The 19098-nt window shown below is 42.5% G+C and overlaps 1 protein-coding gene across 7 annotated transcripts; it reads left to right on the top strand.

Annotated features, from left to right (window-relative positions):
- The first annotated feature begins 1557 nt into the window (after positions 1-1557).
- On the top strand, positions 1558-15606 carry LOC135505284 (double-stranded RNA-specific adenosine deaminase-like). Of its 7 annotated transcripts, none has more exons than XM_064924517.1 (5): positions 5601-5871; positions 6007-6062; positions 7457-7861; positions 8882-9392; positions 10469-15606. In XM_064924517.1, the coding sequence occupies exons 3-5, from the start codon at positions 7501-7503 to the stop codon at positions 10530-10532; spliced, it is 936 nt and encodes a 311-aa protein (XP_064780589.1). In that variant the 5' UTR covers positions 5601-5871; positions 6007-6062; positions 7457-7500; the 3' UTR covers positions 10533-15606. The 7 variants fall into 7 exon arrangements, with proteins under 7 accessions (XP_064780591.1, XP_064780589.1, XP_064780590.1 ...); XM_064924518.1 differs by having other exon boundaries at positions 7496-7861; XM_064924519.1 differs by lacking the exons at positions 5601-5871; positions 6007-6062 and adding an exon at positions 1558-2642 and having other exon boundaries at positions 7496-7861.
- Positions 15607-19098: the final 3492 nt, after the last annotated feature.

Here is a 19098-nt window from a genome sequence, read left to right on the forward strand (position 1 = left end):
CTACGGTATGTTATGTACTGTAGGCTACGGTATGTTATGTAGACTATGATATGTACTGTAGGCTACGGTATGTTGTGTACTGTAGGCTACGGTATGTTGTGTACTGTAGGCTACGGTATGTTATGTAGACTACGATATGTACTGTAGGCTACGGTATGTTGTGTACTGTAGGCTATGGTATGTTATGTACTGTAGGCTACGGTATGTTATGTAGGCTACGTTATGTTATGTACTGTAGACTATGGTATGTTATGTAGACTACGATATGTACTTTGGGCTACAGTATGTTATGTTATGTAGACTACGGTATGTTATGTAGACTACGGTATGCTATGTAGACTACAGTATGTTATGTACTGTAGACTACGGTATGTTATGTACTGTAGACTACGGTATGTTTTGTAGGCTACGGTATGTTATGTAGACTACGGTATGTTATGTACTGTAGACTACGATATGTTTTGTAGGCTACGGTATGTTATGTAGACTACGGTATGTTTTGTAGGCTACGGTATGTTATGTAGACTACGGTATGTTATGTACTGTAGACTACGGTATGTTATGTAGGCTACGGTATGTTATTTAGACTACGGTATGTTATGTACTGTAGACTACGGTATGTTATGTAGGCTACGGTATGTTATGTAGACTACGGTATGTTATGTACTGTAGGCTACGGTATGTTATGTAGACTACGATATGTACTGTAGGCTACGGTATGTTATGTACTGTAGGCCACGGTATGTTATGTACTGTAGACTACGGTATGTTGTGTAGACTACGGTATGTTGTGTAGACTACGGTATGTTATGTAGACTACGGTATGTACTGTAGACTACGGTATGTTATGTAGACTACGGTATGTTATGTAGACTACGGTATGTACTGTAGACTACGGTATGTTATGTACTGTAGACTACGGTATGTTATGTAGACTACGGTATGTTATGTACTGTAGACTACGGTATGTTATGTAGACTAAGGTATGTTATGTTATGTAGACTACGGTATGTTATGTAGACTACGGTATGTTATGTAGACTACGGTATGTACTGTAGACTACGGTATGTTATGTACTGTAGACTACGGTATGTTATGTATACTACGGTATGTTATGTACTGTAGACTACGGTATGTTATGTAGACTACGGTATGCTATGTACTGTAGACTACGGTATGTTATGTAGACTACGGTATGTTATGTACTGTAGACTACGGTATGTTATGTAGACTATGGTATGTTATGTACTGTAGACTACGGTATGTTATGTAGACTACGGTATGTTATGTACTGTAGACTACGGTATGTTATGTACTGTAGACTACGGTATGTTATGTACTGTAGACTACGGTATGTTATGTACTGTAGACTACGGTATGTACTGTAGACTACGGTATGTACTGTAGACTATGGTATGTACTGTAGACTACGGTATGTACTGTAGACTACGGTATGTACTGTAGACTACGGTATGTACTGTAGACTACGGTATGTTATGTACTGTAGACTACGGTATGTACTGTAGACTACGGTATGTTATGTACTGTAGACTACGGTATGTTATGTACTGTAGACTACGGTATGTACTGTAGACTACGGTATGTTATGTAGACTACGGTATGTACGGTATGTACTGTAGACTACGGTATGTACTGTAGACTACGGTATGTACTGTAGACTACGGTATGTTATGTAGACTACGGTATGTTGTGTACTGTATGCTATGTAGACTACGGTATGTACTGTAGACTACGGTATGTACTGTAGACTACGGTATGTTATGTAGACTACGGTATGTACTGTAGACTACGGTATGTACTGTAGACTACGGTATGTACTGTAGACTACGGTATGTACTGTAGACTACAGTATGTTATGTAGACTACGGTATGTACTGTAGACTACGGTATGTTATGTACTGTAGACTACGGTATGTTGTGTACTGTATGCTATGTAGACTATGGTATGTTATGTAGACTGCGGTATGTTATGTACTGTAATACATGATGTGCTTTTCTTAAATGGACAGGAATGATATGAATGTTTCAGACTTATACTGTTGATTAGATGGGCTTTGAGAAATACATCTCATGAACTGAATAAAGATTGGTATTTTATTAGGATCCCCATTAGCTGTTGTGAAAGCAGCAGCTACTCTTCATGGGGTCCACATGAAACATGAGATGATACAGACTTTTTTTGAAACCAGGTTTGCTGTTCATTTGAGCAATATGATATGGAAGGGAGTTTGATGTAATAACAGCTCTATATAATACTGTATGTGTTCTGGATGTGGGGGTATTGTGAAAAGCAGGTAGCCCTGTTTGATAAGAATGCATGTGTTAGTCATGTTCTATGTCTATTTTGAGTTAAAAGATATGTCTAGGTAATAAAATGTTAACCTTGTCTAAAATAAAACCAGAATCGTTTTCAATAATTCACAGTCATCATAGCTGAGTAAGAGGTAGCCTTAACAGCTGCTAGTTGGCACTCTTTGCCTTTATTTTTATGGTGTCTACAGGACACTACAGAGAAATAGTAATGGCATCTTTTTGTAGGCACTAACTCCGGCATGGTTCTTAGGACAGATCTTATGGAGAAAATGAATGGCGTTTTTGGATAAACGACGAAAATAAGTTGGGTATGTGTTAAACACTATCCGGAAGGTGAATGTTAGTTACTTTAAGGAGCAGTTCTCTCTCTGTGGGTCTAACCCCCAGAAGTTCTGGAAAATGGTTAAAGACCTTGAGAATGATTCCTCCTCCTCACAGCTGCCCATGTCCCTTAATGTTGATGATGTGGTTGTTACTGACAAGAAGCACATGGCTGAGCTCTTTAATCAGCACTTCATTAAGTCAGGATTCCTATTTGACTCAGCCTCCTTGCCCGTCCAACATTTCCTCATCTCCCACCCCTTCTAAAGGGACCAGCCACGATGCTACTCCCTCTCTTCTCCTGCCCGCTATGAAGTTTCTCCCTGCAGGTGGTCACTGAGTCTGAGGTGCTAAGGAGCTCCTAAAACTTGACCCCCAAAAAACAACATCTGGGTCAGATGGTTTAGACCCTTTCTTCTTTAAGGTTGCTGCCCCTATCATCACCAAGCCCTATCTCTGATCGTTTTAACCTGTCTCTCCTTTCTTCTTTAAGGTTGCTGTCCCTATCATCACCAAGCCCTATCTCTGACCTGTTTAACCTGTCTCTCCTTTGTGGGGAGGTTCCCATTGCTTGGAAGGCAGCCACAGTTTGTCCTTTATTTAAAGGGAGAGATCAAGCTGATCCTAACTGTTATAGGCCTATTTCTATTTTGCCCTGTTTATCAAAATTGGAAAAACTTGTCAGTAATCAACTGACTGGCTTTCTTGATGTCTATAGGATTCTCTCTAGAATGCAATCTGGTTTCAGCTCAGGTTATGGATGTGTCATTGCAACCTTAAAGGTCCTCAATGATGTCACCACTCCCCTTGATTCTAAGCAATGTTGTGCTGCTATTTTTATTGACTTGGCCAAAGCTTTTGATACGGTAGACCATTCCATTCTTGTGGGCCGGCTAAGGAGTATTGGTGTCTCTGAGGGGTCTTTGGCCTGGTTTTCTAACTACCTCTCTCGAAGAGTGCAGTGTATAAAGTCAGAACATCTGCTCTCTCAACCACTGCCAGTCACCAAGGGAGTACCCTTGGCTCTATCCTAGGCCCCAAGCTCTTCTCAATTTACATCAACAACATAGCTCTCTCATCCATTTATAGGCAGATGATACAGTCTTATACTCAGCTGGCCCCTCGCCGGATTTTGTGTTAAACTCAATACCAAAAAAGTTTTCTTAGTGTCCAACAAGCTTTTTCTGTCCTTACACCATGCCTAAACCGGACGCGCACAAATAGATCGAAAAGCATTAAGCTTTTAGGGCAATTTAGCTACTTAGCTTGCTGTTGCTATTAATTTGTCCTGGGATATAAACATTGAGTTGTTATTTTACCTGAAATGCACAAGGTCCTCTACTCCGACAACTAATCCACGGCTAAAAGGATAAACCGAGTTTGTTTCTAGTCATCTCTCCTCCTTCAGGCTTCTTTTTCTTCTTTGGACTTTATATGGCTATTGGCAGCTAACTTTAATAATAAGGTGAATTACCACAACCGACCTCAGTCCATCTGTCAATCACCCACGTGGGTATATGTTGCTAATAACCAATGAGAAGATATCACGTGGGTATATGTTGCTAATAACCAATGAGAAGATATCACGTGGGTATATGTTGCTAATAACCAATGAGAAGATATCACGTGGGTATATGCTTCTAAAAATCAATGAGGAGATGGGAGAGGCAGGACTTGCAGTGCGTTCTGTGTCACAAATAGAATCCACTTCTATTTTAACGCCTGGCAACGCAGATGCTTTTTGGCTCGCGCTAGCAGTTTGGGTGCAATGATTGGATAACATGTGTGTGTACATTTATTTTGCAACGCTCGCGAACGTGACTCGTCCAGTTTGGGCATGGTGTTGACCTTGTTCTGAACACCTCCATAACAAAGATCATGTGGTTCGGTAAGAAGAATGCCCTTCTCCCCACAGGTGTGATTACTACCTCTGAGAGTTTAGAGCTTGAGGTAGTCACCTCATACATGTACTTGGGAGTATGGCTAGACGGTACACTGTCCTTCTCTCAGCACATATCAAAGCCGCAGGCTAAAGTTAAATCTAGACTTGGTTTCCTCTATCGTAATCGGTCCTCTTTCACCCCAGCTGCCTAACTAACCCTGATTCAGATGACCATCCTACCCATGCTAGATTACGGAGACGTAATTTATAGATCGGCAGGTAAGGGTGCTCTCGAGCGGCTAGATGTTCTTTACCATTCGGCCATCAGATTTGCCACCAATGCTCCTTATAGGACACATCACTGTACTCTTCTGTAAACAGGTCATCTCTATACCTCTTCAATCTCATCATTCAAAGACTCAATCTTGGACACTCTTACTGACAGTTGTGGCTGCTTTGTGTGATGTATTGTTGTCTCTACCTTCTTGCCCTTTATGCTGTTGTCTGTGACCCATAATGTTTGTACCCTGTTTTGTGCTGCTGCCATGTTGCCATCATGTTGTTGTCATGTGTTGCTACCATGTTGTGTTGCCATCATGTTGTTGTCATGTGTTGCTGCCTTGATATGTTGTTGTCTAGGTCTCTCTTTATGTGGTGTTGTCTCTCTTGTCGGGGTGTGTGTTTTGTCCTATATTTGTATTTAATTTAGGAGGAGGAGGCCTTTTGATAGGCTGTCATTGTAAATAAGAATTTGCTCTTAAAATAAAGGTTAAATAAAAAAACAGGCCTCGGACATATTATACGTTTTGTTCTATGATATGTTTTTCAATTAACATCACTTTTTGTTAATTTTTGTAAATGTGTTATAAAATAAAGAAAAGCACATAAAGGCTTCATAATTCATAAAGGTCATGTTAGCTGACTCCTATTATCTCATATAAAAAATTAGTATAAAATCTCCAAAACCTGTGTCAACCTCGGACCTTATTGTCGGCGTTTATTCCTAAACCCTATTCTCTCTACATTCATTTTCGCCATAGGGATGGCTGAACGAATCAGACGTAAACATTTCCGGGTTGTAGGTTAATGGCTAGAAAGGCTCCAGCTTTTGTCAGAATGGACTTTTCGAAAGCAGGTTTAGGAGAATTTACGTAGCAGGTTAGGAGAATAAACGCGACAGGCTAGGGGAATTAGGTTAAGGTTAGGAAAAGAGTTAGGGTTAGCTGAAATGCAAAAAACGATCTGCCTTTGACCTAAATTGGACAAAAACTGGATCCCATCTAGACAGAACCGAAAATAAAATATTCGGCAAGTAATTTTATATCATCTGGAAGGTAAGACGAAATCCTACTAATGCTATAAATGTAAAGTTCCTATTTGTTTATTTATATGAAATTCGACGTAGGCCTATTATCTCTATAAATGTAACGTTCCAATCTGTTTCTTTATATGAAAAACGACTTTACCAGGTGCCCATGTCGCGGTGGGATACTGTAGCCAGCTGTGGGCTAGAGTGATCCTACAGGTTAGTTGCTACGAACATTATAGGTTAGCTGCTACGATAGGTTAGCTGGTACTATAAGTTAGCTGGTACTATAAGTTAGCTGCTACTATAGGTTAGCTGCTACTATAGGTTAGCTGCTACTATAGGTTAGCTGCTACTATAGGTTAGCTGCTACGATAGGTTAGCTGGTACTATAAGTTAGCTGCTACTATAGGTTAGCTGCTACTATAGGTTAGCTGCTGCTACGATAGGTTAGCTGCTACTACTATAGGTTAGCTGCTGCTGCTATAGGTTAGCTGCTACTACTATAGGTTAGCTGCTGCTACTATAGGTTATCTGCTGCTACTATAGGTTATCTGCTGCTACTATAGGTTATCTGCTGCTACTATAGGTTATCTGCTGCTACTATAGGTTATCTGCTGCTACTATAGGTTATCTGCTGCTACTATAGGTTATCTGCTGCTACTATAGGTTATCTGCTGCTACTATAGGTTAGCTGCTACTATAGGTTAGCTGCTGCTACTATAGGTTAGCTGCTGCTACTATAGGTTAGCTACTGCTACTATAGGTTAGCTACTGCTACTATAGGTTAGCTGCTGCTACTATAGGTTAGCTGCTGCTACTATAGGTTAGCTGCTGCTACTATAGGTTAGCTGCTGCTACTATAGGTTAGCTGCTGCTGCTATAGGTTAGCTGCTGCTGCTATAGGTTAGCTGCTACTACTATAGGTTAGCTGCTGCTACTCTAGGTTAGCTGCTGCTACTATAGGTTAGCTGCTGCTACTATAGGTTATCTGCTGCTACTATAGGTTATCTGCTGCTACTATAGGTTATCTGCTGCTACTATAGGTTAGCTGCTGCTACTATAGGTTAGCTGCTGCTACTATAGGTTAGCTGCTGCTACTATAGGTTAGCTGCTGCTACTATAGGTTAGCTGCTGCTACTATAGGTTAGCTGCTGCTACTATAGGTTAGCTGCTGCTACTATAGGTTAGCTGCTGCTACTATAGGTTAGCTGCTGCTACTATAGGTTAGCTGCTGCTACTATAGGTTAGCTGCTGCTACGATAGGTTAGCTGCTACTATAGGTTAGCTGCTGCTACTATAGGTTAGCTGCTGCTACTATAGGTTAGCTGCTGCTACTATAGGTTAGCTACTGCTACTATAGGTTAGCTACTGCTACTATAGGTTAGCTGCTGTCCAGTCTTTGTGCCAACGCTAGTTAGCATCGGCTTGTGAAACTACCTATAACGTCCTTCATACTGGATGCAGAATCCTAAAAATGGTAACTGAGTTCACCAGACTCTCTTAAGTATCCCTTAAGTTGACGCAGCAAACAGGCTTCTTCCAACAGTATATGACAATGATTTCATAATTGTAACTTTTACACTGAACATCAACTGACTAAAGTCTGTCAGGTTTCCTTTTCCCTTTACTCCCATGCTTCAACTTTCTAGTGACTATGTCCTGCGACAACCAGCAAGGAGACCAGTCGGCCTTGAAGAAGAGAATATGTGACTTTTTAAAGGTGAAGAAACAAGGATCCACTGCCCTCCAGATAGCTAAGGCTGTTGGACTGAAGACGGCCAAGGATGTAAACAGTGTCCTGTACGCTTTAAACAAAGCTGGACTTCTTTATGCAACACCAGACAACCCACCAGTCTGGTCTGTGAGTGTTCCAGAGTCAGATCGAGTGCCTAGTCCTTCTGAGACCCCTGGCATCACAGTGGAGGAACTGAGGAGGGTGCTGGCGTCAAAGAGTGATGGAAGAGGGATGAGTGCGCCACAAATTGCCAGAGAATTGGGCCAATCACAAAAATTAGGTGAATAAAGAATCTTTATACAACAGGTGTGTCTAATCCTGAATGCTGATTGGCTAAAACCGCATTCCAGCCGGTGTATATTCCACAAGTTACCACCCGCTAAATCTATGATGTTAAAATGCCTATTTACTCGGTTCCCTCTAATTGCGCAATCCACTGTCTCATCAGCCCAGCCAGGCAATATATAAACTTGATCTCCACTGTAAAAAGCATCTAGACGTTATCTCACATTTCTTTCAGACTAACATTTCGTTTTCAACAGCAGAGTTTTGTAATAACCTTGCTGTCTGTCCGACATTTGTAACATTGTTTCAATATTCAAATTTGATCTCCAGCTGTCGCATTGTAGTTATGAATGTGTCGGGTGTCGGGATGAGACCGACAGGCAGTCAGGTTTTCACATTCAATGAATCGGCATAATTTGTATGCATATATACAAAGAACTAATAATAGGTAACAGGTAAGACAATACAAAGCTTGTTTGCAGTCTTTCCAGCCTTCGTATGAAATGATTGTGTTAGCTGTGTTGTTGGCTAGCTCCTCTGAACAACAGTGTCCAGACAAGAGAGCATATTTTCTATGACAGGCGAAATCAAGCCTCATCAGCTCATTGTTATGGATGTATCCAAATAAATGTCACTAGAAAACAGCTTCAACAAATGCAGCTACTCTGTTGTTATTCCGATAGGACGAACGACCATGCGGCTTGGGTAGCAACCCGAGATTTGTGTCGGGACTATATCTTGTGGAAGGATGAAATAGAATGAATAAATTCCTCAATGTTTTTAATGAAAATATGTCAAATCATTATTTAAACATGTTGGAAAGCGGTTTTATAAAAGTGACAATGGCTTCGAAGCCGGTGTTTGGAGGATATACTGGCACGGTTTGCCGGCCTTCAACGTACCAATATATCCTCCAAACAACGGCTTCTCAGGCGTTATCACCGAATTCTACACTGAACATCAACTGGCTAAAGTCTGTCATTGTTTCCTTTACTCCCATGCTTCAACATTCTAGTGAATATGTCCTGCGACAACCAGCAAGGAGACCAGTCGGCCTTGAAGAAGAGAATATGTGACTTTTTAAAGGTGAAGAAACAAGGATCCACTGCCCTCCAGATAGCTAAGGCTGTTGGACTGAAGACGGCCAAGGATGTAAAAAGTGTCCTGTACGCTTTAAACAAAGCTGGACTTCTTTATACAACACCAGACAAACCACCAGTCTGGTCTGTGGAGAAACCAGGGACGGCGTCAGTCTCTGTGAGTGTTCCAGAGTCAGATCGAGTGCCTAGTCCTTCTGAGACCCCTGGCATCACAGAGGAAGAACTGAGGAGGGTGCTGATGTCAAAGAGTGATGGAAGAGGGATGAGTGCGCAAGAAATTGCCAGAGAATTGGGACAAACACGAAAATTTGTGAATAAGCATCTTTATGACCTGCAAAGTAGCGGCAAGGCAGAAAAGTTGGGAGAGAAAGTGTGGAAAATGAAGGATGAAGCAAGCTGTGGAGGAGAGCTTATTAAATACCAGAGGTAAGTCTGTGAATGTGGCACACATAGGGAAATATATATATATATATATATAACACATGAAACTAAAAGATATCAAATGCAGGAATGAAATAATGTTCAACATTCAGTATCCAATTTCACAAACAAAATAGTAAATGACTGCAGGTACTTATATTATATTACTTATAATTAATATATGAAGTGGTACATGATGTTTCCTTCCTTAGCTGGTGGCAAGCTGTGATATACTGTGCTGCCAACACTATAACATCAGAACTTTCCCCAAAAATTATAAAGTTTCTCTTAGTTACATTTGTTCTGTGAATGTTAAACTTTTCATTTTGAATTTGGGGAAGGAGTTTCTAATTGATATATATATATATATTTGGGGAAGGAGTTTCTAATTGATATATCCAATTGAGAATCTGTGGAAAGAACTGAAAACTGCTGTTCACAAATGCTCTCCATCCAACCTCACTGAGCTCGAGCTGTTTTGCAAGGAGGAATGGGAAAAAATGGTGGCGCTACAAAGTATTAAGTTAAGGGGGCTGAATAATTTTGCACGCCCAATTTTTCAGTTTTTGATTTTTTTTTAAAAGTTTGAAATATCCAATAAATGTCGTTCTACTTCATGATTGTGTCCCACTTGTTGTTGATTCTTCACAAAAAATACAGTTTTATATCTTTATGTTTGAAGCCTGAAATGTGGCAAAAGGTCGCAAAGTTCAAGGGGGCCGAATACTTTCGCAAGGCACTGTATATTTGGGGAAGGAGATTCTAGTTGATATATATATATTTGGGGAAGGTGATTTAGAACTTTCTATCGCTCCTGACCCACAGTGATGCCAGTCTGTCTTGTCTGGCTTTCTGACCCACAGTGATGCCAGTCTGTCCTCTCTGGCTTCCTGACCAACAGTGATGCCAGTCTGTCCTCTCTGGCTTCCTGACCCACAGTGATGCCAGTCTCCTCTCTGGCTAACCATGTTTTTCTGATGGTGTCTGTAATTCTGTATTTGTTTAAGGTTTGGCTTTGTTTGTGCTCTTTTACATGGTAACATCAAAACTGAATCTCCCTCCCTCTCTCTATCTCTCTGCAGTTATGGTCAAGATATTTCCATCACACCAAGTAGGCCGCTCTTTATTACATCAAACTGTTCCTAGATGACCCAGAGGACTACCTGACCCAGAGGACTACCTGACCCAGAGGACTACCTGACCCAGAGGACTACCTGACCCAGAGGACTACCTGACCCAGAGGACTACGATCCCATTCTCCTCTGAAGAAATTGAGAAAAATGCATATTACCTAACAAGCTACCCTCACTATTAAAACATTTACCATAGTCTACCCTCACTATTAAAACATTTACCATAGTCTACCCTCACTATTAAAACATTTACCATAGTCTACCCTCACTATTAAAACATTTACCATAGTCTACCCTCACTATTAAAACACTCACCATAGTCTACCCTCACTATTAAAACACTCACCATAGTCTACCCTCACTATTAAAACATTCACCATAGTCTACCCTCACTATTAAAACACTCACCATAGTCTACCCTCACTATTAAAACACTCACCATAGTCTACCCTCACTATTAAAACACTCACCATAGTCTACCCTCACTATTAAAACATTTACCATAGTCTACCCTCACTATTAAAACACTCACCATAGTCTACCCTCACTATTAAAACATTTACCATAGTCTACCCTCACTATTAAAACATTTACCGTAGTCTACCCTCACTATTAAAACACTCACCATAGTCTACCCTCACTATTAAAACATTCACCATAGTCTACCCTCACTATTAAAACACTCACCATAGTCTACCCTCACAACACATATTGGATGGAAACACGTACGCTGTGCAGAATATGGGGTAAGACCAGAGGAGAACGACTGCCCCCTCTCATTGAAGCCACAAAGTTCAAGGCTGAGCCTGGTACTGCAGGCATTTATAGCATTTAACCAGGATCCCAATTATAGTGAATGGAAAAATGGCAATCTGTGGAAAACCTTGAAAAAAACATTTATAATTCAAAGACAATTATGTTTACCAATAGTTGCTTCTAATACACCAGATGTCCTTGAACCGATTTGTTTTAAAATCACACACAGAAGAAGTTATATGGATAGTTCAGTTGCTAATGGCAGCCTGCAGTACCTCGGTCGGCCTTCAACATGAGTTACTCAATGAGAGGGGGCAGCACTGAGCCAGCCTGCAACGTCACTTCCAGGAGGAGCTCAAAGTGCTCATGTTATGAATCCATGAGACACAATGTGCCATTGAGTCTTCACATAGGAATGAACGGTGTCATATGATCAATGGCTTTGTCCATTCATATATACAGTCATTGGCTAAGACATTACTGTCCCCATTCTGTTCCCCCTAAACATGTTATGAATAGTGTGTATCCATCCCTCGTGCCTTGTTGTGTGTCTTCTGTATGCTATAGTTGATGCTAATTAGCAACTATCAGCTGTTCATTTACATGTTGTAATTATGAGCCTTTCTCTTACAGAGAAGCAAATCGTGAAGTGAAAGCACTGGCTACCTTGGAACATTCTAACATTGTTCGCTACTATACGACTTGGCCTGAGGATGCCAATTGGGTCGATAGGGGCTACAGCACAGAGTTAGAAAAGACACTATTATTATGTCTAATTTTGCCATTTAGATGAGTTAATTTGTGATCATCAAAAATGTTAAATTCTGGAGCGTATTATTGCGTTCAACTCTTAGGTTTTCGGTCCTGTCTAAAATCTCAGAAGACTCAGATTTAGACCTTTCTGAAACAGCCAGCGAAGACCAAGCAAACCACTCAATGACCGATTCCAGCTCAAGGTGAATCACTTTACCGTTATGTGTTCATTTATCAATTCAGTTGGCCGAATGTCCCTGAGAAAGTTTCTTGACTTCTGTATTTGTCTGTTTTTTTCAATAGGCTACTACATCTGTCATATTCTAGAATGATATTCAATAGGCTACTACATCTGTCATATTCTAGAATGATATTCAATAGGCTACGTCTACATCCCGGATGCCTTAGCCGTGTCTGAATCCTGGCTTAGGAAGACCACCAAAAACCCTGAAATTTCCATCCCTAACTATAACATTTTTCGACAAGATAGAAGTGCCATAGCGGGTGGAGTTGCAATCTCCTGCAGAGATAGCCTGCAGAGTTCTGTCTTACTATCCAGGTCTGTACCAAAACAATTTGAGCTTCTACTTTTAAAAATCCACCTTTCCAGAAACAAGTCTCTCACCGTTGCCGCCTGCTACCGACCCCCCTCAGCCCCCAGCTGTGCCCTGGACACCATATGTGAATTGATTGCCCCCCCATCTATCATCAGAGCTCGTACTGTCAGGTGACCAAAACTGACCTAAACTGGAACATGCTTAATACCCCGGCCATCCTACAATCTACGCTTGATGCCCTCAATCTCACACAAATTATCAACGAACCTACCAGTTACAACCCCAAATCCGTAAACACAGGCACCCACATAGATATCATCCTAACCAACCTGCCCTCCAAATACACCTCTACTGTCTTCAACCAGGATCTCAGCGATCACTGCCTCGTTGCCTGCATCCGTAATGGGTCTGCGGCTAAACGGCCACCCCTCATCACTGTCAAACACTTCCTAAAATACTTCAGCGAGCAGGCCTTTCTAATCGACCTGGCCCGGGTATCCTGGAAGGATATTGACTTCATCCCGTCAGTAGAGGATGCCTGGTTATTCTTTAAAAGTGCCTTCCTCGCCATCTTAAATAAGCATGCCCCATTCAAAAAATGTAGAACCAGGAACAGATATAGTCCTTGGTTCACTCCAGACCTGACTGCCCTTGACCAACACAAAAAATCCTGTGACGTACTGCATTAGCATTGAATAGCACCCGCGATATGCGACTTTTCAGGGATATTAGGATCCACAGTCAGTTAGGAAAGCAAAGGCCAGCTTTATCAAACAGAAATTTGCCACAGAAAGGTGAGAAAAAAAGTCCATGTAGAATAAGAGCACCTCCTCCCAGCTGCCCACTGCACTGAGGCTAGAAAACAGTCACCACCAATAAATCCACAATAATTGAGAATTTCAATAAGCATTTTCTATGGCTGGCCATTCTTTCCAACTGGCTACCCCTACCCCGGTCAACTGCCCTGCACCCACTACAGAAACTTGCCCAAGCCTCCCCATTTCTCCTTCACCCAAATCCAGATAGCTGATGTTCTGAAAGAGCTGCAAAATCTGGACCCCTACAAATCACCCGGGCTAGACAACCTGGACCCTCTCTTTCTAAAATTATCCGCCGAAATTGTTGCAACCCCTATTACTAGCCTGTTCAACCTTTCTTTCGTATCGTCTGAGATCCCCAAAGATTGGAAAGCTGCCGCGGTCATCCCCCTCTTCAAAGGGGGAGACACTCTAGACCCAAACTGCTACAGACCTATATCTATTCCACCCTGCCTTTCAAAGGTCTTCGAAAGCCAAGTTAACAAACAGATCACCGACCATTTAGAATTCCACCATATTTTCTCCGCTTTGCAATCTGGTCATGGGTGCACCTCAGCCACGCTCAAGGTCCTAAGCGATATCATAACCGCCATCGATAAGAGACATTACTGTGCGGTGGTATTCATCGACCTGGCAAAGGCCTTCGACTCTGCCAATCACTGCATTCTTATCGGCAGATTCAACAGCCTTGGTTTCTCAAATTACTGCCTCGCCTGGTTCACCAACTACTTCTCAGAGTTCAGTGTGTCAAATAGGAGGGCTTGTTGTCCGGACCGCCGGCAGTCTCTATGGGGGTGCCACAGGGTTCAATCAGACTCAAGCCGACTCTTTTCTATGGAAACATCAATGATGTCGGTCTTGCTGCTGGTGATTCTCTGATCCACCTCTACGCAGACGACACCATTCTGTATACTTCTGGCCCTCCTTTGGACACGGTGTTAACTAACCTCCAGACGAGCTTCAATGCCACTCTCCTTCCGTGGCATTCAACTGCTCTTAAATGCAAGTAAAACTAAATGCATACTCTTCAACCGATCGCTGCCCACACCTGCCCAGCATCACTCCTCTGGACGGTTCTGACTTAGAATATTTGGACAACTACAAATACCTAGGTGCCTGGTTAGACTGTAAACTCTCCTTCCAGACTCACATGAAACATCTCCAATCCAAAATTAAATCTAGAATTGGCTTCCTATTTCCCAACCAATCATCCTTCACTCATGCTGCCAAACATACCCTCGTAAAACCGACTATCCTACCGATCCTCGACTTCGGGCGATGTCATTTACAAAATATCCTCCAACATTCTACTTAGACTGCATCCAATTTGCTTTCACAGTGCCATCCGTTTTGTCACCAAAGCCCCATATACTACCCACCACTGCGACCTGTATGCTCCTGTTGGCTGGCCCTCGGTTCATATTTGACGCCAAACCCACTGGCTCCAGGTCATCTACAAGTCTTTGCTAGGTAAAACCCCGCTTTATCTCAGCTCACTGGTCACCATAGCAGCACCCACCCGTAGCATGCGCTCCAGCAGGTATATCTCACATCACCCCCAAAGCCAATTCCTCGTTTGACCGCCTTTCGTTCCAGTTCTCTGCTGCCCATGACTGGAACGAATTGCAAAAATCCCTGAAGCTGGAGACTCATATCTCCCTCACTAGCTTTAAGCACCAGCTGTCAGAGCAGCTCACAGATCACTGCACTTGTACATAGCCCATCTGTAAATAGCCAATCTAACTACCTCATCCCATATTGTAATTTATTTTATTTATTTTGCTCCTTTGAACCCCAGTATCTCTACTTGCACATTCATCTTCTGCACATCTACCATTCCAGTGTTTAATTGCTATATTGTAATTATTTCGCCACTATGGCCCATTTATTGCCTTACCTCTCTTATCTTACCTCATTTGCACACGCTGTTTATAGACCCTTTCGATTGTATTATTGACTGAACGTTCATTTATTCCATGTGTAACTCTGTATTTGTTGCACTGCTTTGCTTTATCTTGGCCAGGTCGCAGTTGTAAATGAGAACATTGTTCTCAACTGGCCAACCTGGTGAAATAAATAAAAAATAAAAATCCCCAAAATATCTGTCATATTCTACAATGATATTCAATAGGTAGCTACGTCTGTCATATTCTACAATATGTGTGTGTATGTGACCAATAAACTTGATTTTATTTGATAACCACTTGCTGATGCACAACCCGAATCTCAAAATTGCACTTGGTATTTTACTATTCTAACACACCTGTATGTGACTGAGTTCTTATTAACTAATGATAATAAAGGTCAGGGGCCCCCTAGCTACTGCTTATGTTAACTAATGATAATAAAGGTCGGGGGGGCCCCCTAGCTACTGCTTATGTTAACTAATGATAATAAAGGTCGGGGGGGGCCCTAGCTACTGCTTATGTTAACTAATGATAATAAAGGTTGGGGGGCCCCCTAGCTACTGCTTGTGTTAATATCTAATGATAATAAAGGTCAGGGGCCCCCTAGCTACTGCTTATGTTAATAACTAATGATAATAAAGGTCAGGGGCCCCCTAGCTACTGCTTATGTTAATAACTAATGATAATAAAGGTCAGGGGCCCCCTAGCTACTGCTTATGTTAACTAATGATAATAAATGTCAGGGGGGGGGGCCCTAGCTACTGCTTATGTTAACTAATGATAATAAAGGTCAGGGGCCCCCTAGCTACTGCTTGTGTTAATATCTAATGATAATAAAGGTCAGGGGCCCCCTAGCTACTGCTTATGTTAATAACTAATGATAATAAAGGTCAGGGGCCCCCTAGCTACTGCTTATGTTAATAACTAATGATAATAAAGGTCGGGGGCCCCCTAGCTACTGCTTATGTTAATAACTAATGATAATAAAGGTCAAGGGCCCCCTAGCTACTGCTTATGTTAATAACTAATGATAATAAAGGTCGGGGGCCCCCTAGCTACTGCTTATGTTAATAACTAATGATAATAAAGGTCGGGGGCCCCCTAGCTACTGCTTATGTTAATAACTAATGATAATAAAGGTCGGGGGCCCCCTAGCTACTGCTTATGTTAATAACTAATGATAATAAAGGTCAAGGGCCCCCTAGCTACTGCTTATGTTAATAACTAATGATAATAAAGGTCAGGGGGCCCCCTAGCTACTCCTTATGTTGATTATGCTTGCAGCCCACCGTGTTTGTTTTGCATTATAGCTCAATTCCGCTGTCTCCCGTGCCAACCGCAGCAAGCAAGGGATTTCATCTGATCCGCTCCCTCATTTATAGATGCAATGTCCAGGTGAATGACTGAACACCTGGCAAAGTATACTCATGACCAATGACCCACCACCACCCCTAAATGCATCCTTCATGCCAGTGTACCAACCTCGCAACTTGTCACAAGGGAAGAACACATTTCGTCGAGCAAGGGACGTGACTGTTTGGAAACGAGCCGAGTTGGTGCCAACGCATATGATGGGTGACATTCTTCCCAGATTTGTCACCCATATGGAGACTGGACCTGCAACCCTTCTGGTGGTGGCAGAACCAGAAATGGTTGAAGAGGCAGTCATTAAAATCGAACACTATGTTTGACCAGGGCAAATGTTATGTTTCACCCCCTTGTTTTCCCTCATGTAGCTTTTCAAGAGGCACCTGTCCTTCTGACCATCCTTTCACTCCTTCTCCAACTATCAACATCTTCTGCGGCTATTGAGGGTTGTAATCCAGTCTGTGTTGCCGCAAGCCAGGATTGTCATTAGCTGGAACCACATCTGGGAAAAATGTGAAGCACAAAATGGGGTCAGAGGGTGACCAATCTGTGGCCGATTAGCAGCAGGCAATCCAAGAGCTCTTGGCCTCGTAGTCAAGGAGTGACAACGAATGCACACTGACGAGAGTATGTCCACCGGAGCCCTGATTTCGAGGCTTATCAGTCGCTCTCCGATGGACGAGTGCACAATATGTGCTAAACAGCTTGGGCATCCAGTCAGACGGAATTACAAACGTCTGCTCAGAGAGCTTCAATGTTGTCCTCGTGTGGCGCAGCTGCTACCGACTGGTGCAGCGCTCTAAGGCACTGCATCTCAGTGCAAGAGGCGGCACTACAGTCCCTGGTTCGAATCCAGGATGAATCACATCCGGACGTGATTGGGAGTCCCATAGGGCGGCGCACAATTGGCCCAGCGTCGTCCGGGTTTGACCAGTGTAGGCCGTCATTGTAAATAAGAATTCGTTCTTAACTGGCTTGCCTAGTTAAATAAATAAAAATAAAAGGCATTGTTTGGATGGAAGAAGGTCAGAGTAGATAAATTGGTTGGATGGAAGAAGGTCAGAGTAGATAAACCAATTTATCTACTCTACCAACTCCAAACCAATGCCTTGAGGGAGGTGCTGCAGGGTCTACTAACCTCGGGCTTTCCCACCTGACTCCTGAGGGCCATGAGCAATTTTCCAGGTGAGGCCCACCACCGGTTTCTCTTACCACATGTCGGAGGAAGACATGGTGTCCTTTGCTGAAGGCATCCAGTCCTGTGTGGCACAGGAAGACATGGTGTCCTTTGCTGAAGACATCCAGTCCTGTGTGGCACAGGAAGAGGAAGACATGGTGTCCTTTGCTGAAGGCATCCAGTCCTGTGTGGCACAGGAAGAGGAAGACATGGTGTCCTTTGCTGAAGGCATCCAGTCCTGTGTGGCACAGGAAGAGGAAGACATGGCAGAAACTGGAGCGGAGGCCTTGGCCAGGAGGATTGTGGTAAAAAGACGAATCGCATCTGGGCGCAAAACGCTCTGGCCATAAGTGAGCCACCAATGAGCAGATGGCCTCCAAAACGCTCTGGCCATAAGTGAGCCACCAATGAGCAGATGGCCTCCAAAACGCTCTGGCCATAAGTGAGCCACCAATGAGCAGATGGCCTCCAAAACGCTCTGGCCATAAGTGAGCCACCAATGAGCAGATGGCCTCCAAAACGCCAGGAAGATCAATCAACCGTTGATCAACAGGTCGGTCTTATTTGTTACTAGATTTTGCCTTATTTGGGTATGTTACAAAATGTTGAACATTTTACTAAGCCATGTGGTCCTCGTGGGTTTTTATGTATATTCATGAACATAAAATGCAGGTCTGTCTGTCTGGGGTTTACCCTGGGGGTCAGGTGTGGGGCTACACCAATGCCATGATTACTGTTTATATGTGATAAACCTTTTGTATTCTTGCAATGTGCAATGATGGAAAAGTTCTGGATGAATGGAGATTTACTGCTTTAGTTCTCAGGCTGAGAATTGTCTGCACCTGCTGATAGTCACACATGCTCAAGGCTGAGATAGTAGAGAGAGAAACCACAGTCTAGACAATGTTTTACTCTTCTTAGATGCTTTGTATCTAATCAGATGCAATAGTGTTAAGATATGATTGACGGTAGGTTGTATAAAGAGCGTTGTCTCCTGTTTAACCACACAGATCTTTACTATAGACTATTGAGGTACTCCGTATGTGAATCTCTGTCTGCAATTGCATTTTGTTTTTACTAAAGAGTTTTATCCCAAGGTTCCTGTGTCATCTATCTGGAAGACTGATTGTTAAAGGAAGCGTACATCACCCCATGCAAAGGACCAGCCAACATGTCCAACGAACCTGAACTCTCACCATTTATTCAATAGTCTCTGTCTGAGAAACACCCCAGCAGGGATGAC

The sequence above is a fragment of the Oncorhynchus masou genome, chromosome 18, assembly GCF_036934945.1.
Source record: "Oncorhynchus masou masou isolate Uvic2021 chromosome 18, UVic_Omas_1.1, whole genome shotgun sequence".
Classification (NCBI taxonomy): Eukaryota; Metazoa; Chordata; class Actinopteri; order Salmoniformes; family Salmonidae; genus Oncorhynchus; species Oncorhynchus masou.